At 43.5% G+C, this 24,764-nt stretch overlaps 1 protein-coding gene across 3 annotated transcripts in view; it reads left to right on the top strand.

The window, feature by feature from the left end:
• The window catches only part of GUCY2C (guanylate cyclase 2C), a 106,211-nt gene extending 82,194 nt beyond the window's left edge, over positions 1–24,017 (top strand). The window contains exons 21-28 of one of the 3 annotated variants that reach the window (XM_067010603.1): positions 1,498–1,589; positions 4,218–4,376; positions 8,635–8,827; positions 12,700–12,874; positions 16,628–16,726; positions 19,008–19,102; positions 20,938–21,014; positions 22,149–24,017. In XM_067010603.1, coding sequence (XP_066866704.1) covers positions 1,498–1,589; positions 4,218–4,376; positions 8,635–8,827; positions 12,700–12,874; positions 16,628–16,726; positions 19,008–19,102; positions 20,938–21,014; positions 22,149–22,323 — 1,065 coding nt within the window. In that variant the 3' untranslated portion in view covers positions 22,324–24,017. The remainder of the gene's footprint in view (positions 1–1,497; positions 1,590–4,217; positions 4,377–8,634; positions 8,828–12,699; positions 12,875–16,627; positions 16,727–19,007; positions 19,103–20,937; positions 21,015–22,148) is intronic. The other 2 variants (XM_067010604.1, XM_067010606.1) reach the window with 2 other exon arrangements.
• Positions 24,018–24,764: the final 747 nt, after the last annotated feature.

Here is a 24,764-nt window from a genome sequence, read left to right as displayed (position 1 = left end):
GGTTCCAACAGAATACAGGCCCGAAACTCCAAGACTTGGCAAAATGCCTGAAGAGCATCTGCTGTTTCACGGGCGGTGCCCTATCAGCCCATTTGTCAGTGCTTCTGGCCCTTCTTTGCTAAGCCATCAGCCAGCAGATCGGTTTCCCAGGCAGGAGCACCACCTAGTGGTGAGTACGGGCAACCACGGTTCCATACGGTGGTCCTGTCCCTCCCCAGGGACTCTCGCTAAGGCAAAAGAACCCAGACAGGGACTCTATCTAGTACCCTTTGTGATCCTGTTTGGGGTCAGAGTGAAGAACAAACTTTATTATTTAAAACAAATGGTTTTCACCCTGCTTTTCGATCCCACAAAAGCTGCAAACAAGTGGCATCAAACGAAAGACGGTTCCACAGGCTTCCTCGCGTCTCCCTCTCCCTCGGTACCTCCCCTTCCTCGCTTCTCTCTTCACCGCAGCTGGGCATTGCATCACCCGGGGAACCTAGAAGTGTATAGATTCGTGTCCTTTGGCCATGCAACATCTGGGACATACTTATGCTAAAGAAACTATTCGTTGTTTATCTGAAGTTCAAGTTTAACTGGGTGTCCTGTGTTTCTGTTTGCTATATCTGAGAACCCTAACAAGGCCCCTTCACAAGCCAGTTAATTCAGAATCTCCCGAAATCATAAGAAGTTTTGCGAACGCTCCCCAGACGATTCCACGGTCAGGGGTGGTTGAAAACCACCGTCGTAGAGCCTCACTCATTTAGAGCCACTTGCCTTGTACTCACAGAGCCCAGCTGTTTACTGCTGCCATCCCCCGCACAAAGCCTGCAAACGTCCGTCTGTAAAGGATTTTGTCTCTCCCATCAGCCCCACCTGGTCCAAATCAGTATCTCCGTTTTCCTTAGTTCAGGATCGAAGGGAAGGGTGAGGCAAGGTAGTGCCGGCGGCAGTGATTGAGACACACCACAGGGAGCTGGGCCGTTTCATCCTCCTTGTCAGAGTTGAGATGTTTCAAAAATAGTCCCTGCTTCAGTTACTCCCATGCCAGAACAGAATAGGATAGAATGCCACCCTCTGAGCTAACCCACCTCTTCATTTATTCACTTATTTTTATTGAAGTATAGTTGATGTACAGTGTTGTACCAATCTCTGCTGTACAGCAAAGTGACTCACTTATACACATATATATTCTTTTTTTTTAATATTCTTTTCCATGATGGTTTATCCCAGGATACTGAATAAAGTTCCCTGTGCTGTACAGTAGGACCGTGTAGTTTATCCATTCTACATGTAATTGTTTGCATCTACTAACCCCACATTCCCAGTCCGTCCCTTTCCCTCCCTGCCTGTCCCTTGGCAGCCACAAGTCTGATCTCTATGTCTATGAGTCTGTTTCTGTTTTGTAGATAGGTTCATTTGTGCCATATTTTAGATTCTACCTATAAGTGATGTCATATGGTATTTGTCTTTCTCCTTCCAACTTACTTCACTTCCACCTCTTCTTTCCTCCAGGTCTATCTACTTGTCAAAAACTGCTGGGAGGAAGATCCAGAAAAGAGGCCAGACTTCAAGAAGATTGAGAATACACTGGCCAAGATATTTGGGTATGGCTGAAATTTTTACTTTTCCCTTCTAATTTCAGGTTTTTCTAATACTAGCTGACATTCTGTGGCAGCTAAGTGTGAGAATGTCTTTTCTAATGAAAAATCACAGACTACAATACCTGTCTCAAAAAACTTAAAATGGTATGGAGGTGAACAGACCATTTTCTTGGGGTAATAATCACTTGAAACGTTAAGTACTGCACTCAAGGGTAAAACTTGCCAGATTAGAAAATAAATTCTGATTGATCTGTTCAAAATATAGTTGCCTGACCCTTCTGCAGGTAATTAGGATTTAGAAGTCTAGTACAAATCTGCACAAAACCCTGGATAATTCTGAAGATCAGAAAGTTTCTTACAGTTTTAAAATCTTAAGATCAGCAACTTTGGCCTTAAGCACTTGAGCCATGAATCGGATTATATTTCAGGATCAAAAAAAGTAACATACAGTTATCCAGTAAGACTGAATTTTAGATTTCCCATGTTTTCAGTTAGATACAATGCAGGGGGAGAAAAATAGCTCCGAGGTAAGAGTTAGGAGATCTAGTTTCTAGGCTAGGCTCTAATAATAGCTAGTTGCGGGGCTTTGGGCAACACACCCGACCTGGGTATCAATTTCATTGCTAGTCAGATTGGAATGAACAAGATGATTTCTGCAGTTCCTTCCAGCTCTTTCTGTAGTTCCCATCAAGTCAAAGACACAGACACTTAGTGAAGCTAATTTAATAAAGCCCGGGACCGAGATGGGGTAGAGTGAAGACAATGAAAGTGTGACCATTGATTGTTTGATCTAAACCGTTATATGTGGAAAAGGAGCAGGAAATAATAAATGATTTATTATTCTCACTCCTTCCCAGACCTGTTACTAAGAGCAGATGAGACTGTATGTGTGACAGATGAAATGTAAGCTCGTGAAGATAAAACCAGGCCCCTGGGCTTCCCTGGTGGCGCAGTGGTTGAGAGTCCTCCTGCCGATGCAGGGGACACGGGTTCGTGCCCCAGTTCGGGAGGATCCCACATGCCGCGGAGCGGCTGGGCCCGTGAGCCACAACTACTGAGCCTGCGCGTCTGGAGCCTGTGCTCCGCAACGGGAGAGGCCACAACAGAGAGAGGCCCGCGTACCACCAAAAAAAAAATTAAATAAATAAAATTTAAAAAAATAAAATAAAAAATAAAACTAGGCCCCTGATATTTAGCCTTTAATATGGTGGTTCTCAACTTGGCTGCACACTGAAATCACCTGCGGAGATTTTTAAACCGCTGATGCCAGAGTCCTACCCTAGAGAGTCTGGTGTAATTGATCTGGGTGCAGGCTGGCATCAGGACTTTACATAGCTCCTCAAGTGATTAAAATACACAGCCAAGGTTGAGGAAACTGTTTTAATTGAATCAATTCATCATGAAATAAGATAATACATCCCTTACACCTGCTCCCTCACTCTTTCTACCCAACTAGACTCTATAATGGTTTCCGGTAAGGATCTCCTAGGGACCTTGTTAAATATTTCTTTTAATCCCAAACCTAGCAGTTTCCAGTCGTATAGGTCTGTGATAGGACTCAGAAAAGTACTGGATTTTTTAACAAACATCCCGCCCCACACCAAGGGGATTATGATGTAGTCCATCTTTTTGAGTGAAGAATTGGCAACTTGTAATTGTTGTTGTGATAATGAAATGGTACGATCTAGTCATCCCTTGGTTGTGTCACGAACGGTGTCGCCAATCCTCACAACAGCTGTGCGGGACTCAGTGTGCCTCCCGACTGGGCTCTGCACCTAGGCATGTCACAGGGTCACAAAAAGCTGCCATCTCATCTAAGTTGTCTTGATCTGACAAAATACTCCAGAGTTAGGGCTTTTGCTCTAGGACCCTGACTCTGTCTGAGGAGATACTATTATAAGGCTCAGCTTTACTTTTCTTGGTCCTTTTCTTATATTCTCCTTTATTGCAAGTTGCTCCTTATTAAAATTTTAGTAAATATGAATAAGCAAACAAAAAAGTAAAAACATCACCTGGTTTTTAATAGATGACCACCAGTTTTCAAAGATTAAAAACGGGATGATAATTTTTGCTATTTTATAAACTGGCTTTTTTCACTTAATAATATAGAGGTAGCATCTTTGTGTGTATCATGATTCTAATTTGTGTTTAATGATACATTCCTATTCCATCGTTTCATATTTTAATCACTTCTTGTTACACATTTAGGTTATTTTTAAATGTTTGCTTGTGAAGAGTACTGTGGCCTTCTTTGTAGTTAACTTTCAGCACATGCATGATTGTTTCCTTAGGATAATTCTTAGAAGTAGGGTTGATGGGCCAATCGGCATAAGCATTCTTAAAGCTTATGACACATTTTACCAAATTTCCCTCCAGAAAGGCTGTAATGTATATTTTTCTTCCGTCTTACCTACATTGATTACCATTGTGCTAACATTTGTTTTCCTTTTTTAAAAATGTTATTTCTGTTTCTTTGATCCTTCCTCAGGTTAAAAATTTTTGCTACATTTGTTGGTCATTTTTTATTCTTTCTTTGTTTAATTACCTGTTTATGGTATTTGCCCATTGTTTTAATGGATGTTCATGCTTTCTTAATAATATGGAGACCTCTTCATCTATCACTACCTACAGCCTTTTCCATGACCAAAAAAATGAAACTTATATGGATACCTTGATCCGACGTCTACAGCTGTATTCCCGAAACCTGGAACATCTGGTGGAAGAAAGGACACAGCTGTACAAGGCAGAGAGGGACAGGGCTGACAGACTTAATTTTATGTTGCTCCCAAGGTAAGGAACTCCTCCCACGGACGTGATTTCCCAGACTCCACAGACACGCTCAGCCCTTAAGGCTGAAAGCCAAAGCATATTTGTCTGGCATTGGTTTTCTCTGTATTTATATAGCATTGTTCCCTTTTGCATATTCTTCAACAGATTGTTTTGTTTAACAATGCATGTATCCACACTTTTACAAGCACTGCTCTAGATATACTTGAACAATTTAATAGGTACAGAACATGTATTTATTCTGGATGCTAGTAAATAAATAAGAATAATACTGTATTAGGGGGCTTCCCTGGTGGCGCAGTGGTTGGGAGTCCGCCTACCGATGCAGGGGACACGGGTTCGTGCCCCGGTCCGGGAAGATCCCACGTGCCACAGAGCGGCTGGGCCCGTGAGCCATGGCCGCTGAGCCTGCGCGTCCGGAGCCTGTGCTCCGCAACGGGAGAGGCCGCGACAGTGAGAGGCCCGCGTACCACAAAAAAAAAAAAAAAAAAAAAAAAAAAAGAAAAGAAAAAGAAAAAAAATACTGTATTAGGGATTGTGACAACATTATTGAATTTTTTATGTATATAAAGCCATATGTTTTTGAGTGGTTTCTATCAGTCTTATTTTACACTTCTATGACACTGTGAACTAAAGAAGAATTTTTAAAAATCAAAGGTGAAGGAAGAGACCAAAAAATTTGTTTGTTTCAATAATAAGCTATAGGTAAAATCTCTAAACGTTCAGAAATAAACTGCTCACCTTCAGACTGAGTTGGAGTGTATTAAAATAAATTATGCTATTTCCCACCAAACATTTTAATTTAGTGCTGACTTAAATATAACATGTTGTTACTTAGTGCATTTTAGTCAAGTTTATATTGCACAATAAAATATGAGAAAATACATTTTTTAAAGAATTCATGTACCTTGCTAAGCCTTGTCCTGGTTTGCACTGTCTAAATAGCTAGAAGAAAGAGGATGTTTTCCAGTGGCTGTGTGGGTGCCATGGAAGGAACATGGACGGTAGAGTTAAAGTGACCTGGGTTCCAACACCTCTTGGCCACTTCTGCTAAGTCTGGGACCTTAGGCCAGTCTCTGTCTCTCCCCAGTCCAAAAATGGAAATTAAAGTTTTCCTACAGAATCTGTGAGCTTTAAGGCATTTTCCGGCACTAAGTGTTAGTTTCTTTGCTTTCTTCTGTCTGCCTCAAAGTAGAGGCCAAATTACAGAAAGTGGGAGCATCTTTAGTGGAGAAGGTATGGTCCCACTCTCCCTGGGTGTCTCATCACACAGGCATCTATGGGCTGATCTCTATTTTGCGCAACAATGTTACAAACATGACGGAAGAGAAAGAAATTAAGGTTGAAATCCCAGTTTAACGTTTTATAAGTGTAGGTCCTCAGGTAATAACTAAGAAATGTTAAGATAAGCAAAAAATTAAAATGTGAACAGCTGGGAAATAGGTTGAACCAAGGGACCCACAAGTGAGAGGTAATGTTCTCTGCTCATTAATGAATGATAAACTGTCCTCTTAGATTAAGGATAAGCGAGGCAGTGTCACATTGGGTGAAATCATGGAAACTGAGGTCAGCTAGGCCTGACTTCAAATCGTGGCTCCACCACCTGCTTGTGACCTGCAGCCTTGGGCAAGTTACCTAAACACTGCAAGCCTCGAGTTTCCCGTCATAGGCTGGCTCCAAGAATCCTCTGAAATAATGGGCACAATACAAGGTACTTAGCACAGTGTCTGTAACGTCCATGGTTATTATTACTATGCATGGTAGTTAGGACTTTTATATATTACTTGCATTAATTATTATTTTATTTTGAACCCATGCTCATTGAGCATATCAGCTCTACAGTAATAAAGGAATGATTTTGAGCTCATGTGAGTTGTTTTCTAAATAAAGAAATAGTTTCTCTTCTACAATCCTGGATGAGGAGGTAGGAGTTACACACATGCCCTGTTCAGCCATCTGGCCCTGAAGAAAGCCTAATGCACAACCCATGTGCCCTCAGCCTGGCATTGGTGCCCTGCGCATAGGCTGGAGCCCTTATTATTCACTTTAGGGATGGCAGTTTCTGTTAGTGCTTTGTGAATGTTCTTTATATAATACATCAGTCCTCGCCTGGCCTTTCATGCTGAGTTGTGACAAAAACAACATCCTGATGATTGAGCTGCCTTCCCAGCTTTTTATCACTGACGGTTTTGACCAATAATGATGCTCACACGATTAGAAACAGCTGGCTCAGCACCATGCATTTTTTCCTACCCTTGGTTCAGTGTGCCACGTTGACCACTAGATGGGAGATGTTCCTATTGGATCACCAAAGATTGTAGAGCAAGGGCTGCAATACACAATGACTACAGGGCAAGTCACTTTGATCATTTATATACAACTTCTTTATATTCGCAAAAGAAAACTAAAATATACATGCATGATACCTAGAAGAATCCAAAATAAATATTTACAACAAAATTGTAAATAAATTGCAGGTAGGAGCCAGATACTACTTAGACACTTATTTCACAGTACTCCTTGGGGTTTTGAAACAGGTTAAAATAGAAGTGTTTTCTACCTATGGAAAATACTACCTACCTATGGGAAGCACTTCTAAGACACCTACTCTGTATAAAGTGTCAGCAAAAACCTGTTCTCAAAGTTCACCAGGTTAAGTCATAGCCCTTCCTTCATTTACCCACCAACATGAGTTTCTCAGGTAACATACTATTTTCTAAGCTCATATGACTTTTCAGCTATAAGCAGTAAAATGAAGGGCAAAGATGGCGAAATATCCAATCTTATCATTAGTCTATGTAGCCTCCAAATAATCTGCACCCTTCTTCGGGGCACGTAAAGAACCACCACCCCAGACGTGCCCCTGCGAATCTAACCAGCCACACGGCAGGGATGGTTTTCAAGTTCCCAAATTTCATCATCGTACCAACTGAAAGGACCTCGCTTGAAGCTCTGAAGGTTCTCTAAATGAGCTTTGGGAATGCTTGTGGTTGATTGGCTGTCTGATTTCCAGGAAAGCACCAGACCTTCTTCCTTTACTACAGCCGGCACACCTCCAAATTTTCCCCATCACCCCGAGGATCCGAGGCCTGGGTTGTGGAGGAATGTGATGCAATTAAAAGGCTGAAGGGTGGGAGTTACTGAGTTCCAGCACTGGCTCTGCCCGCAGTGGCTCTGGGAGCTTGTGAAAGTCATGCTTTTTTATTTGCTTGGGGTTTTTTTGGCTGCACCATGCAGCTTGTGGGATCTCAGTTCCCCGACCAGGGATTGAACCCAGGCCCTGGACAGTGAAAGCATGGAGTCCTAACCACTGGGCCACCAGGGAACTCCCCATACTTTCTTTTTAAGCCTCAGCTTTCTCATCTGGAAAAGTAAGGGATTTTACGACCTCTGTCATACCTCCCAGCTTGCAGGCGGTCCATACCCTGGTCCTTTACCAAGTGATCCCAAAGGCAGACAGGGAACACGCAGCCTCATGTCAGCACCCCTCCACCCCATTTACTCAATGAAAAGGCAACTTGGCACATAAAGGAAGTGTGGCATCTCTTCTTGTGGTTCTTCTCTCTTAATTCTGAGTCTGTATAATATACTGCTGTTTATATCTGTTCAACAGAGATATTCTAAGTTGCTTCTATTTGACTTGTGCAGTTTTAGCAGAATTTTAACTTGTTTACGTGGTAATTGATGTGGCCTTTTTAAAGGACCCAATTCTGGTCCAAAATGTTTCAAACAAATCCGGGTTCAGAATATATCAAAATTCATTTTAAATACATTATTTCTTCCTAGTGATATTACACAAGGCCATGTTAAATATGCCAGGGAAGTAAAACTACTTACTGATGAGCAGGTCAGATCTGATAGCTCTCGTGAGTCAAGCTCTCACGTCAATGACACACTCTCCTTCTCGGCTTCTGGATGTAGAGCTCTATCTAGAAGAAGCTATCAACAGAGAGGTAAAAAGTGAGCAAGTATTAGGGTTGTGTAGGTATTACAGTTATGTGTACATGTGTATTAGTGTTATAATCAAGTATTAAGTTAATGCTGAACCTCCTATTCATCTGAGGTCAAATACATGTGTTACGTGTGTGTGTAGTATATTCATACATTTGGTATATGCAAACTATCTTTGCTTCCTAGCCACACAATTGACTGGAAATCCTTTAGAATTCCTGGTGGACAATTAGTACTGTCTCAAAGATTTCTGTAGGGGAAGAAGAAACTTGCTGAAGTTGAAGGCCTTGTTTTTCGCTTCCTCATCTAGGCTGGTGGTCAAGTCTCTGAAGGAGAAAGGCATCGTGGAGCCTGAATTATACGAGGAAGTTACAATCTACTTCAGTGACATTGTGGGGTTCACCACCATCTGCAAGTATAGCACCCCCATGGAAGTGGTGGACATGCTCAACGACATCTATAAGAATTTTGACCACATTCTCGATCACCACGACGTGTACAAGGTATAACCACTTCACCTAATAGGCTGAGTGATGGTTCAGCCCCAGGTCAGCAGAGCCAGAATTGGTTGTTTCTGTTATTACAGTCCTCCGTTGCTACCCACTAGCCCCTCTGCCCCAGGATTGGTTCCAGGACCCCCATGGATCCCCAAATCCCCAGATGCTCAAGTCCCTTGTATAAAATGGCATGTTTGCATATGACCTAGGTACATCCCCATGTACTTTAAGTCATCTCTAGATTACTTATATTACCTAATACAATGTAAATGCTATATAAATAGTTGCTGGAGTGTGGCAAATTCAAGTTTTACTTTTTGAAACTTTCTGGAATTTTGTTTAAGTATTTTTGATTCATGGTTCGTTGAATCCACAGTGCGGAACCTGTGGGTACAGAGGTCAGCTCTACTCAGGTCTCGTCCTTTGTAATTTAAGATTTAATGAATTAGTGGTTGAATCTGAGCTAAAAGTGAAGGGAAGTGGAAGAATAAGAAGGGTCGTAAGTCGAAATGACCTTGTGACTTTAAGGACCAATATGAAAGACACGACATACAGTCCAGCAGGAATGAATTTGGGGTGTTAAATTTAGGGAAAATGGTTTACTCTTCAGTCATCTTCACAAAATGGGCAGTGTTTAGGCTGATTATGAATGAAGGAGAGAAGGCACCAGAGTTATTCTCAGGAGAATTGGAATCTTTTGTCGTTGTTGCTGAAGTAGCAAACATCATTCGAAGAAGAGTAAGGAACAGAGCTGGATCTGTTGCCTGACCAGGGTGCTGGCCAGTCCCGGGCTGATAATGTCTGAATCGGAATAGTAAAGGAGAACTGCATTCCCACGTTTTCATGTTGGAAAAGCAGCAGAGCATGTGGAACAAGTAACTTCAGTATTAGAGCTCTTTTTTTCAAATCCCAGGTTGCCCCACCTCATTGCATGACCTCATAAAATATAGTATTTAATTCCAGCAAGTCTCAATCTACCTATCTGTAAAATGGCATAATAATAGCGAACTCAATGGATTAATTTGAAGATTACTGAGATAAACAACATGACTAAAACTCTGTATCCTTAAGTTTAGGGGTCATTCATGTAACAGTCTGTTATGATGGTTTTACCCGCAGGGAGGACTTCCTTTTAGGATTTATCTTAGCCCAGTCCTCACCCTATATAGATCAGAAAGCCATACTAACAAGAGTTCCCGTTGAATAGAAAATGATTATGCATTTTAGAGATACTCAGCAAAATGAAGTTAACTAACCAACACATGTGAACTATGTATATGATTATGAAAATAATATTAAAAGGGAGAACATTTATCAAAGAATAAATAGGTCTACTACCTATTACAAGAAAAGTGATTGGAATCATCATAGTACAAGAAAGTGTATTATGTCTTAGAGGAACCTATACTTATTATTATTTTTTTTAACATCTTTATTGGAGTATAATTGCTTTACAATGTTGTGTTAGTTTCTGCTGTATAACAAAGTGAATCGGCTGTACATATACATACATCCCCATATCCCCTCCCTCTTGCGTCTCCCTCCCACCCTCCCTATCCCACCCCTCTAGGTGGTCACAAAGCACCGAGCTGATCTCCCTGTGCTATGCGGCTGCTTCCCACTAGCTGTTTTACATTTGGTAGTGTATATATGTCAATGCCACTCTCTCACTTCGTCCCAGCTTACCCTTACCCCTCCCGGTGCCCTCAAGTCCATTCTCTACATCTGTGTCTTTATTCCTGTCTTGTCCCTAGGTTCATCAGAACTTTTTTTTTTTAGATTCCATATATATGTGTTAGCATACAGTATTTGTTTTTCTCTTTTTGACTTACTTTACTCTGTATGACAGACTCTAGGTCCATCCACCTCACTACAAATAACTCAAATCAATTTCATTTCTTTTTATGGCTGAGTAATATTCCATTGTATATATGTGCCACATCTTCTTTATCCATTCATCTGTTGATGGACACTTAGGTTGCTTCCATGTCCTGGCTGTTGTAAACAGAGCTGCAATGAACATTTTGGTACATGACTCTTTTTGAATTATGGTTTTCTCAGGGTAAATGCCCAGTAGTGGGATTGCTGGGTCATATGGTAGTTCTATTTTTAGTTTTTTAAGGAACCTCCATACTGTTCTCCATAGTGGCTGTATCAATTTACATTCCCACCAGCAGTGCAAGAGGGTTCCCTTTTCTCCACACCCTCTCCAGCATTTATTGTTTCTAGAGTTTTTGATGATGGCCAATCTGACCAGTGTGGGGTGATACCTCATTGTAGTTTTGATTTATGTTTCTCTAACGATTAGTGATGTTGAGCATCCTTTCATGTGTTTGTTGGCAACCTGTGTATCTTCTCTGGAGAAATGTCCATTTAGGTCTTCTGCCCATTTTTGTATTGGGCTGTTTGTTTTTTTGATTTTGAGCTACATGAGCTGCTTGTATATTTTGGAGATTAATCCTTTGTCAGTTGCTTCATTTGCAAATATTTTCTCCCATTCTGAGGGTTGTCTTTTCGTCTTGTTTATGGTTTCCTTTGCTGTGCAAAAGCTTTTAGGTTTCATTAGGTCCCATTTGTTTATTTTTGTTTTAATTTCCATTTCTCTAGGCGGTGGGTCAGAAAGGATCTTGCTGTGATTTATGTCAGAGTGTTCTGCCTATGTTTTCCCCTAAGAGTTTTATAGTGTCTGACTTTACATTGAGGTCTTTAATCCATTTTGAGTTTTATAATTATTTTTTGTCAAATAGTTTATAAAAAACGATAAGAGCCAAAGATGACTTTTCTGGTATTTAGAGGTGTTCCTAAAATTATATAAAACCATTCAGATTATTTCAACATTGATAGAATTGTCATCACATCTGGATGATTCATGTTATTATAAAGTACTTTCATATGGTTAAAATCCTTTATAGTGGGGACTTCCCTGGTGGCGCAGTGGTTAAGAATCCACCTGCCAATGCAGGCGACATGTGTTCGAGCCCTTGTCTGGGAAGATCCCACATGCCGCGGAGCAACTAAGCCCGTGCGCCACAACTACTGAAGCCCGTGCGCTTAGAGCCCATGCTCCGCAACAAAGAGAAGCCACCACGATGAGAAGCCCACGCACCGCAGTGAAGAGGAGCCCCCGCTCGCCACATCTAGAGAAAGCCCGTGCACAACAACGAAGACCGAACACAGCCAAAAATAAATTTAAAAATTAATTTTAAAAATATTTTTTAGGGCTTCCCTGGTGGCGCAGTGGTTGAGAATCCGCCTGCCGATGCAGGGGACACGGGTTCGTGCCCTGGTCCGGGAAGATCCCACATGCCGCGGAGCAACTAAGCCCGTGAGCCATGGCTGCTGGGCCTGCGCGTCCGGAGCCTGTGCTCCGCAACGGGAGAGGCCACAGCAGTGAGAGGCCCGCATACCGCAAAAAAAAAAAAAAAAAATATTTTTAAAAAATCCTTTATAGTTGTTTTATCAACTATTTCACTAGGCTATAAAAACCCTGAAAAAATTAGCATAGAACTGGTCTTGAACTAGTCCCAGGAAAAGTGAACAGGGCCATGCTCATACTGAGTTCTCAAAATGTTTTTTTTTTTTTTTTTTTTTTTTTGTGATATGCGGGCCTCTCACTGTTGTGGCCTCTCCCGTTGCGAAGCACAGGCTCCGGACGCGCAGGCTCAGCGGCCATGGCTCACGGGCCCACCCGCTCCGCGGCATGTGGGATCTTCCCGGACCAGGGCACGAACCCGTGTCCCCTGCATCGGCAGGCGGATTCTCAACCACTGCGCCACCAGGGAAGCCCTCAAAATGTTTTTTATGTGACTAACTGCTTCTGTTGAATTTCTTGTGCCATTAGAAGGGGCAGATTCACTGATGAGAAACTACTTCCACAGGTGGAAACCATTGGTGATGCCTACATGGTAGCTAGTGGTTTGCCTAAGAGAAATGGCAACCGGCATGCAATTGACATTGCCAAGATGGCTTTGGACATCCTCAGCTTCATGGGGACCTTTGAGCTAGAGCATCTTCCCGGCCTCCCAATATGGATTCGCATTGGAATTCACTCTGGTATGTAGTTGAGCATTGTAGCAATCGAGAACCATATGTACCTCTGTGCACCAACTAAATTAGAAAGGTTAAAGGATCTTCAGACGTGATCAATTTTCACATGAGGTTTACTCTTGAATCCTCCTGCCAAATACAAAGTCCCGTTACACATCCTGACATAATTAGACCTGTAACTAGTCTCTAGAGAGTTCTAGGAAACAACAGCCATGACAGCACTCATGGAATGATAAACACCAACCACAAACTAAAATACCAAGCTCCAGACTTCCTATTTAAGCCACCCTATTTACTATGTCATTTATCTCTTTCCCATTCCCTCCCTCTCCCCCACCCCCAACTTCTGTGTATTTTTTTTCCACTAAAATATTACAGTATCTTAAATGGAATATGTTATCTACAGGGGGAAAACATATCTGGTCAGATCCCTACAATAAAAGGGCGTTTATGTTCCCCCAACCCCTCAGTGGTACAGAAAGTGCATGGATCACTTTAAAGACCATGAAACTTATCCAACCTTGAATGTAGAGATTTGAGAAGATGAGTTACGAATACAGTAAGTCCCCTACATACGAACCTTCAAGTTGCGAACTTTTAAAGATACAAACATGCGTTCGCGTGTCCAGTCATGTTAAGTTAGTTCACCTATCTGGCGTATGTTGTCACATGTGTGCATCCTCTACAAGTGGTTGTGCTTTTGTGTACTTTACTGTATGGTACTGTTTAGAGTACAGTAGTGCAGTATCTTTATTTCGAGCCCAGGATGTCCAGAAGTGAGCATAAAAGCAGCAGTGATGTAGCTGGTACTACTGTACTTTTCAAGGTACTGTAAGATTTAAAATGTTTTCTTTATTTTTTGTGTTTGTTTTTTATGTATTATTTGTGTGAAAAGTATTATAAACCTATTGTAATAGGTTTATACAGTACAGTACTACGTAGCCGATTGTGTTAGTTGGGTACCTAGGCTAACTGTGGTGGACTTACAAACAAATTAGACTCAACACGCTCTCGGAATGGAATTCGTTCCTATGTAGGGACTTACGGTATTACAGAAAAATATAGTGCTAGAGGAACTCGGAAGTCATCTAGATTAATCTTTTACAGGACGTAAATTATAGTTTCCAAGATACGTAATAACATAACCACGTTTAGAATAAATAATCCCAGGACTCCCTGAAAACTCAGTATTTCCAGAGTCAGCTCACTCCTTTATCAAATAGTTGTAATTGTTAGTCTTTCCTTGTGTTAAAGTAAATCACATCTCCTTATAATTTCTTGTCATTGCCCCTTTTTCTGCCCTCCAAGCCTCACAGCAGACCCAGCGTCGAGAAAACCCAAGAGGTCGCTCCAGGCTTTGTGGTTTGCAAAAGTCATCCTGTATCCCCTGTGCCCAGCACAGAGTCAGACAGACCGTAAACATGTGGTTGAGTAATGAATCAGTGAGAGTCTCTGAGTGACAGTAAATAGAAGTTAAAAAGCTGCTGCCACATCTTTGACAGCCAGGAACGTAGCTGTGGGCTTCCCCAGTCATGTCACAACCAAATTGTCGTAGATGTTTTCATATACACATAAGGGAACTGTTCAGCATCTCCCTGACCCATCACAAATTGCAGGGCCTGGAAGAGGGGACAGCGGCAGAACTGCTGGAACCAGGGAGGGAGAACGGAGCTCGGGGTCCTGGTCCCCTCACTTTTCCTCTGCGACCTACTCGGTGCCTGAGTGACTGCCAGGGCCCAGGCACTGTCACACTGGGCTGGAATGAGAGTAAACAGTAGACACATATACCGGGACGGGTTTATCCCTAAGAAATTAAAAGGTTGCAGTTAAATATTGATAGTTGAAGACGAAGCATAACATCTGCAGGCATTTTCCACCTCCAGGCCCTTCCCAGTTTTATCATTCCATTTCTGACGTGACTAGTCTAGACACAGCCTTGGGAAGCTCAGAGATCTTTTTTTTTTTTTTCGTTTATTTTATTGGAGTATAGTTGATTTACAATGTGTTAGTTTCTGGTGTACAGCAAAGTGACTCATTTATACATACATATACTAGTTTGCATCTGCTAAGCCCAAACTCCCAGCCTGTCCCTCCCCTCACACCCCCTCCCCCTTGGCGACCACAGGTTCTCTATGTCTGTGACTTTGTTTCGTAGATAAGTTCATTTGTGCCATATTTTAGATTCTGGGAAGCTCAGAGAGCTTCTAATCAAGTAGCTGCTGCTGTTTTTGTTTGTTTGTTATTTCTTTGTGGTTTGTTTTGTTTTTTGCATTGAACCTAACAGGGGAGGGTTCAGTATTTTTAGTTTTTCAGTGTTCATTAACAATGAACGAGTATTTGTAGGACAAATCTATCAAGAAACTCATAGAGGTCAAAACCCAATCAGCCAACCATAAAATCAAAAGTTACCTCTATCCAAAACCCGATTTTGCAGTTTCTGAGTTAATCTTTAATTTCTAAAATTTTAACTCTTTTTTTTTTTTTTTTTTTGCGGTATGCGGGCCTCTCACCGCTGTGGCCTCTCCCGTTGCGGAGCACAGGCTCCGGACGCGCAGGCCTAGCGGCCATGGCTCACGGGCTTAGTTGCTCCGCGGCATGTGGGATCTTCCCGGACCAGGGCACGAACCCGTGACCCCTGCATCGGCAGGCGGATTCTCAACCACTGCGCCACCAGGGAAGCCCTAAAATTTTAACTCTTTATGTTCCGTCCTTCCACACAAATGCTTGAGCGAGCAAACCCTTCTTTCCTACCTGATACGCCACTGTGCGTTGCCTTGCCTTGGCTTTTGTTCTGCTTTTTGGAGTATCCTTGGGCGACAGGCTCCCCGTTCTGTATTCACGTGGTGCGTGAAATGCTCAGGGAAGAAGATGCCAAGTCCTTGTCTTCTGGGTCTTCCATCATCAGGCCACCAATGCCAAAAAGGCTACTCTGACTTAAATAAAAATAAAATAAAACAAACTTGGGCCACTGAGCCTTCGAGGGTACTGTGCCCTCCAGCAGTTCAGCGCTCCGGGCTGTGTGGCCGGCAGAGGAAGCGGGCACTGGGATAGTGGGATAGTCTTCATCCTTCCTGAGAGCCGTCTACTTAACATATTAAAGAGGGGGACTTCCCTGGTGGTCCAGTGGTAAAGAATCCGCCTTAACAATGCAGGGGACGCGGGTTCGATCCCTGCTCAGGGAACTAAGATCCCACATGCCGCGGGGCAGCTAAGCCTGCTGAGCTCACGCGCCTCAACTAGAGAGCCCGCGTGCCGCAAACTACAGAGCCCAGGCACTCTGGAGCCCACGCGCCACAACTAGAGAGAAGCCCGTGCGCTGCAACAAAAGATCCCGTGTACCACAACTAAGACCCAGTGTGGCTGAAAATAAATAAATAAAAATAAATAATGAATAAATCTTTATATATAATATAATATATATATATTATATATATATATAATCTCAAGGAGCACTTTACATCTCTGCGGCCTGGATCTCTGGATGCCGTGTTTCTTGCCAATGCGCTTCTCTGTGCTAGAGCAAAATACTTTCTGAAAGCGTGATTTGGATAATGGTGCTCCCTCAGTGAATACACTGATTTAAAGCAAAAGTCACAGGTCGCATTTCCCACCTTGAACCGCTTCTCCCTGAAATGAGGTATCGCGCATCGTGACCCTGAGAAGAGGCCTGTCGTCGTGTCCCGCCCCCCCCCCCCCGCCGCCGCCCACTCCACTCTGTGACTTCTGTTGCCTCCACCTCTTGCTTTCTGTCCCTCTCAGGTCCCTGTGCTGCCGGAGTTGTGGGTATCAAGATGCCCCGTTATTGCCTGTTCGGAGATACAGTCAACACAGCCTCGCGGATGGAATCCACTGGCCTCCGTAAGAAGGGAGACTGCTTTTCTCAGAGGACAGAGATTCTGTCTTCCAGCAGAGGGGAATTGTAGGATAAAATGCAGAATAAGCGCCAGTGAGATGAAGAATGACTCTTCACCCTGACTGGCCGTGAGCCTGGGTCAATCCGGTCCTCGCTACAAATTGCCGTTTACTGATAACTATTTTATTCTTCCTTTTTGAGTCAGTTGTAGACTGTTATCATTAATTTGGGTTCACTTGCAATGCATTCAGGCATGCTCTACCTGGAATAGCCGTGAAATTTAGCATAGATCCATGTAAGTTAAACAGAAATTCCGTTTAACAGAAATCTCTTCAGGCAAAAGGGTATGAACAGAAGAGCCTGAAGGGGGGAAGGGCTAATGATGCCATAGCTTCTGCTTGTCTCTGTATTGCCTGCAGACAGGAAGGAGTTCCTGGGACATTTAAAGTACAGATGGCAGCTACACATATACCCCGTAAAGCTGTGGCATTGCACTTGGTTCCTGGAAGGAGCCTGATATCTGTGGCAGCAGCCGCCATTTACATGGCCTCACAGGCATCAGCTGAGAAAAGGACCCAAAAAGAAATTGGAGATATTACTGGTGTTGCTGATGTTATGGACAGTCCTACAGACTAATCTGTCCTCAGGCCCCAGATCTGTTTCCTACAGACTTCAAATTTGACACCCCTGTGGACAAACTACCACAGCTATAAATTGAGGCAGCTAATGTCAAGCTCCTATGAACACTGAACTTTGCCTGATGTACATAGCCTATACAAAGTGCTGGATTGAGCCTTTATTTTTTTTTTTTTTGCGGTACGTGGGCCTCTCACCCTTGTGGCCTCTCCCGTTGCGGAGCACAGGCTCAGGACACGCAGGCTCAGCGGCCATGGCTCACGGGCCCAGCCGCTCCGCGGCACGTGGGATCTTCCCGGACTGGGGCACGAACCCGTGTCCCCTGCATCGGCAGGCGGACTCTCAACCACGGCGCCACCAGGGAAGCCCCCTGGATTGAGCCTTTAATAAGGAAAAACGAAAGACATGGTACGCATTCCAGGGCTAAATTTTTTTTTTTTAAGGTTTACTTTTTTTTTTTTTTTTTTTTTTTTTTTGGCTGCGTCAGGTCTTCGTTGCTGCGTGCTGGATTTCTGTTAAACTGAATAGAAATTCAGTGGGTTAGATACAGAGTATATACCCTGGTTCACTTTCCTATTCCTGTTTTATTTGGTTTTCCTTGGAATTGGTTTTAATAGAGAAAACGAGAATAAGTATTTGTTATATGCAAAAGCTTATATTGCGTTTTTCTGGCAAGGTAGAGGCAGTGTGTGTTACCTCTAGTAAATGCTCAATAAATACCTATGACTATGACAATATTAGAAATATATACAAGAGAGAAAGAAGACATTGGTAATGTGTGTGGGGGCTTACAAAACGCTGGTGGTAGTATGGTATTTTGGCAGTCTACTGACAACCTGATACTGCTTTGAACTAGAAAATCACAGTGTAAAGGAAATAATAAGGTTGGGGCCAAACAGACTTGGGTTAAAATCATAACTATACAAGTCACTGTCTGTGTAAGCTTGGGAGGAAGTTACCTCATCTTTCTAGGCATCAGAAAGTTGAAGATACAAACGGAGGATGGGATTCCAGCCTTGCTGGAAGGGTTTCTGGAAGGAGTTGAAGTGATGTGTTTTAAGCATTGAGCAGCCCTCTGGTACATGGTAGGCAGGCAATACGGGCTATTGTTACTGTCTGTGGCACCCAGAGTGGGAAGGTGTTATATAGTGATGAATCAGTGAATGAGATTGCCCTCACCACGTGTTTGTTAGAAGGATAACAGTTATCCCGGAAGAGTAAAATACGAGAAAATCAAGACTCCATAACTCTCTCCAGAATTTTCACCTTGCCACCAACACTTTAGCTACTTATTGGAATGTTTATATGGAGACACCAGAGCAAATTCCACCTTTTAAGCTCAGCACCACAGGCTGAATCCAAAGCCAGGCCCCGGGGCTCCCACCCTGAGCTGGGATGAGAATTTATGGGGTGCAACCTAAGGAGCCCCCTCACTCAGGACCCTCTCTCTTCCCATGTGTGATAATAGTTCTTATCTCACTGATGATATTTTTAAGTTTTTTTTTTTTTTTTTTTTTTTTTTTTACTACAGTATCTCAGCTGCCAAGAGCACCTGTAATAAATATTCTGGCTCAAGGGGAAACAAACGGAGCCATATAAAATAGCTTTCAAAACGGATGAGATTTTCATTTATCTATTTTGCATTTGCAGCCTTGAGAATTCATGTGAGCGGCTCCACAATATCCATCCTGAAGAGAACGGAGTGCCAGTTCCTGTATGAAGTGAGAGGAGAAACGTACTTAAAGGTAAGGAATCCACAGAGACAGCACCCAGAAAAAAGCTCTCACCAGCCCCCGGGGGAATGCCTCCTTTGAGACTGGACATCCAATGCTCAGTGTATTGGTGAGTGATGAAGTGATGAAGAATGCTCTCCTGTTCTCCCCGCAGTGATCACCCACTCTCCCCTGTAGGAGAAGCTACCACCGAAGACGATAAACTCAGAACTTTCCTTTACTCCAAAGACCCCTTCTGATGTTTTGAACTATGGCCACTACGTTATAAAATGCTGCCACCTTTTCTTTCACCTGTGTCCAGGTTTGTCCCCAGTTCCCCCTCCACTCCCAAGAGCTAAGTCTGTTGCAGGACTACTTTAGTCAAAGCCCCCCTCTCCCCACTTACGTCCTCGCTTTTACCGCAAGAGGCCGCTACTCTCTACGGCCACCTCTCTTGCTGTGCTTTTCTGAGGCTCCGGACCAGCGAACCTCGCGGTGCGGCTCGACATTCTGACTCGGTGTCATCCGGGCACCCGTTACAACGCAGATGCCTGGACTCGCCCCCACGGGCCTGCTGAGTCAGACCCTCCTTGGGTGTAGATCAGAAATCTGTACTTGAAACACGTGCTCTACGTGACCGTGGCGCACAGGGAGATGCAAGAATCCCCGTTCCAGAGGCGTGCGCCCCGCTGCCCCGCACATTTAGAACGAGCCCTCGAGAGCCACCGCGCGTCTCCAGGTGGCCCACCGGCTGCTGGTTGAAGGCAGCCGCACTCACAGGTGGTCTGAAGCCAGTGATCGGCCAAGACCATCTGCCTCTACCAGTCATAGGGCCGCTGGCCTCTGCTCTGTGACGGCAGCTGGGACAGCCTCCTTTCAGGTAGTTGTGTCCGAACGTCACGCTCGCTTTTTTAATTCTCCGTAAGTACATTTTCTGCAGGGTGTCCGCCCCCCAGACAGAAGTGGTCTAAGGATTATTACAGTCCAAACGCAGCCCCAAACCACGATTGTTTTCAATGAGTGATTTTTTTTTTTTTTTTTTTTTTTTTTTTTTTTTGCGGTACGCGGGCCTCTCACTGTTGTGGCCTCTCCCGTTGCGGAGCACAGGCTCCGGACGCGCAGGCCTAGCGGCCATAGCTCACGGGCTTAGTTGCTCCGCGGCATGTGGGATCTTCCCAGACCAGGGCACGAACCCGTCTCTCCTGCATCGGCAGGCGGATTCTCAACCACTGCGCCACCAGGGAAGCCCTCAATGAGTGATTTTTTAAAATATAAACATCCAGTCTCCTTTTCAAATACAAGCTCGAGCAGAAACAGAATTGCCTGTGTTTTTATTTTATAGCCTCCAGATGGGCCCAGCCAGTGGTACTTAGTGAACGTTTATTATGATGCACATGCATTTATAATTTACACACTTAAGGTGGGGACACTGTGGCACAAGCTTTGTGGCAAAGTTTTGAGACAAAAAGGGCCAGAATAAAACGTAGAGAACAGAAGCCAGTTGGATTCGTCGGCATAGCAAGATTGCAGATGAATGTCCTTCCTCCTTTATTTAGAGCTCTTGTGCTGTTGCTGTGGTGATATTTCGAAATATCTTTGGGGAAACAAGAAAATTCTACTTTGAAAAAACACGTCTGGTGGATGAGAGACTTATTTTTTAACAGGCACTTAGAAATAAAGATCGGTCTACAGATAATGCAAATCATATCAGGAACAGGTGCTGTCCTGAAATATAGGCACTGATGAGAAACTCAGAGGTGAAATGTCTTTTGGAAACAGACCCTTACTTGCCAGAACGGTGGGTCAGAACGACGGGCTAGAGCCGACCGTCTTGGTCTCCATGGTGCACACCTTTCTTTCCTCTCTAGGGAAGAGGAACTGAGACCACCTACTGGCTGACCGGGGGGAAGGACCAGGAGTACAGCCTGCCGACCCCTCCGACCGCGTAAGCTGCCTGCGGCTGTGATGGGGAGGGCTGGGGGAGGGGAGGTCTTGGCTTTGTAAGTTGTGCTACGTGCAGCCGGTTTAACTGTTGTCGAGTGCTTTGCATGCGGCAGTGATGCAATGAATACAAGGTGAGAGACTACACACACGAAAAAGCTTGGAAACCTCCCTCCTCTGACCACTAGAGGGTTTCAGGCGTGCTCAGGAGACCAGAGGACAGTTTAGGGCTCCCTCCCTCCCTCCCGCTCCAGTCGTAACAAAAGTAGAGCAGTGGAGCTCGCTGTACCGCATTGCCTCCCGTGCCTGCAGTGCTCTGCCGAGTCACCCGATGAAACAGGAACGTCCCCAGCTCCAGGACTGCGGGTCTGGGTCTTCACATGGAGCGTGTATTCCCCGTGAGATTAGGGGAACCTGACACACACAGGTTTCAGGTCCGAGTAACCGGTTTCAGTTCCCCTAAAGATGACTCAAATGGTCTTCCAGTGGCACCTTGGCCACTGCGATCAGTCACTGTGGCCATTGGAATGGCTTTTGCTGTGGTAGAGAAACCCTGTTTTGCAGACTCCTAGATGCAGGACCCAGACACATGGGGAAGACCGTAGAGATGCCAAGACAACCCAGATGGTCCCTGGGTCACGGGGGACCTGGCCCCTTATTAAGAGCACCCCAGGCCCATTCTAAGCTCTTGAAACCCTCCGCCCGTTGTGAGCCCTCCCCAGACAAGCCACACTCCTAGGAAGGCGTGGGACCAATGCGTTTTCAGAGTTTCGTGGTGGCAGGGGCCTAGCACCCTCCTGGCTTCCTCTCCCCTCCCTGCAGAGGTAGGTGTAAACCTAACCATGCCTCCGAATTCCGCAGCATGTTGTTTCACTTTGAAATTGAAATATATCAATAATTTCCTGCTCGAAATATATTCTGCTTTTCCTACAACTACACTGGGCAGAGATGACAGATCTTTAAGCTCATCAAGGGAAGGCGAGGCAAGGATCATTTTGTGTTCTCTGGACTTCCTGTGTTCAGCCCAGAATAGGTGTTCAACAAGTATTCAGTGAATGGAACTGGCGGTTCTGGAGCTGAGGGATAGTCTGTATAAATTGCTGAGAAGATCCGTTTTCCCTCCGCACTCTCTCTCCAGGGAAAGCCAACAGCGATTGCAAGCCGAGTTTGTAGACATGATCGCCAGCTCTTTACAGAAAAGACAGGCCTCAGGGATAAGGAACAGAAAACCAACCCGGGTAGCCAGCTACAAGAAGGGCACCCTGGAATACTTGCAGCTGAACACGACAGACAAGGAGAGTACCCATTTTTAAACCTCAGCGAAGTCTAAGGGCTTGGGCAAACTAAGCCCAGCTGCACTTGGGCAACAACCTCAAGTGTCCTGAAGCTTCCATTTCCCTGAGACCTCAGTGGAACAGAAGAAGACTTAGATGCAACCTCTTCAGCCTCGGCTGCCCTGTCTGGAACATAGACTTGCTTCTGTGAATCAGGTGTGTGCCCTCAGTGCGATCATTACCTTTTACTCTGGGGCCCAGTCTCAACAGTTACCCCAGGGAGCTTCGACCTGGGAAAGAAGAGGAATGAATGTACCATCTCAAAGTTGAGGAGATTTTGTTCTTATTTCGCCTATTTTTGTTTTGTTTTGTTTTGTTTTGTTTACTGGCTCTTTTTCCTTCTGTATTCGTGATAGGATTCTTTTTTTTAATTGTCGCAATTATATTTTAAGTACTTTGTCTCCATTAAATTATATTTAACTCATAATTTTTGCAGAAGATATGCAGTATATGAGGTAGGAATAAAAGTTAAATGTTTCCTGGGTCTGTGGATGTGTTTCCATCTATTGCACCCATTTTTCCCAGAATGCACCATCCATCACCTTGCACTCACTGAAAAACTGACTTAATTCCCCTGCACTGAAGGAGGGCAAAGCTAGCATCATTGCTCAGGGATACGAACCTTGACATTTATCATTACCTGTGTGCATGTGGGAATTTTGTGTCTAGCCCTCTACCATAGGAGCTGTTTAAGATCTGGGCTAAATTCAAATCCTGTTTACCTGTAAAGACACATTACTTCAAACTCTGCAAATATCCCCCTTTCACATCCAGCAGCAATCTCTCGCCCCTTCTAATGGCACTCAAGCACGACTCGTCTGCTTGAAATCTCTGGGGAATGGACAAAAGTCAGGTTGAGTAGACTAGTATCAGGCAAGGGCAAGAACAAGCATGTAACACCCTGGCACTAAACCACTAAAACAACTGCTCTAACCACATCATGCCTCCCCAGGCCTCTGCCACAAAAGCCACCCCAGAGGTTAAGAAACAGGTATGTCTTCTCCATCACCTGGAAAAGCAGACAATCAAAAAGTAATAAATTATCTCCTGATGTATAAGTTGAACACGTACTATGCAGCAAGAGTCCTTCCTTGGAATCTGGAAGTTTATAATCTGTCTGTGCCTCTGTGTCCAGCACAAGGAGACTTTATACACAAGGATGAGGTCGTGGCATGGAAGTTCTTGGTCATTCATTCATTCAGGAAACATGTTGGACCTTCTCCTTTTATTCCAGGGACCGGGCTTAATGTAGGCGGTAGAGACATACAGTCTCTGCCAAACCTTGAATCTTATAGGAGAGAGAGAAACGGAAAGAGATAAGTGGGTGTGGGGACCAAGCAGCGCCCTTGACAACAGGCAAACTTGGCAACTCTAAGGTCGACCAGAAATTTGTTTTTAATGCTCACAGCGCATTGATGAAAAACTTCTCAGTTGAAGGCTCCAGTGTTTGTATTCTATTATAGACTCTACGTGGTTGTGAAATATTTCTTGACCTTTAAACAGATGTGGGGCCTCGGCTTGTCCACTTTACAGTGTGGATGTGTAACACCAGTGATGACAGTGACTAAGAATGGTACCGGTCAAATTCCTTCTCTCCCCTTTTCTAGCTGTAAATTAATTAATGTCTCCAAGCCTCTGTTTCATTAATAAATCATTAATCATAATATCCACCTCAAGGAGTTGTTATAATGATTTTTTTAATGAAATTTGTCAAGAACTTAGCACAGTAGTTCATATAGTGGATTTTCAACGTATAACCTCTACCTTCAATTTTTCCCCCCTCTCTCTACCTGCTTAATTAGTCAGAACTAAAGCATTTCAAACACAGGACTTTCATGTGCAATAAGCATACTTAAGATGATTTTTTTCAAGAATCGATTATAGAATTTTTCAAATGTACACAAAAGTAGAGAGAATAGCTTATGAATCCCATCGAGTCATCATCAGTTTCAAGAATTACCAATATTTTCCCAATCTTGTTTCATCTATCTTCTACCAACTTTGTTTGTTTTACCAGATTGTTTTAAAAGAACTTCCAGATATCCTGTCTTTCACCTATAAATACCTCAATACATCTTTTTAAAAATTTTTTTTATTGAAGTATAGTTGATAGAAAATGTTGTGTTTCAGGTATACAGCAAAGTGATTCAGTTTTATATATATATATATATATATGTGTGTATATAAACATATATATATATTCTTTTTCAGATCTTTTCCATTATAGGTTATTACAAGATATTAAATACAGTTCCCTGTGCTATAGGTCCTTGTCATTTATCTATTTTATATATAGTAGTGTGTATCTGTTAATCCCAAACTCCTAACTTATTCCTCTCCCCCCTTAACCAGTTCACAAACAGTTTATGTAAAGGAACAGACAGTAAATAGTTCACACTTTGCAGGCAACCCCTCTCTCT

The sequence above is a fragment of the Kogia breviceps genome, chromosome 12 (genome assembly GCF_026419965.1).
Source record: "Kogia breviceps isolate mKogBre1 chromosome 12, mKogBre1 haplotype 1, whole genome shotgun sequence".
Lineage (NCBI taxonomy): Eukaryota > Metazoa > Chordata > Mammalia > Artiodactyla > Physeteridae > Kogia > Kogia breviceps.
Note: the sequence above shows the minus strand (reverse complement) of the source record. Positions and strands in the feature narration are given on the sequence as shown.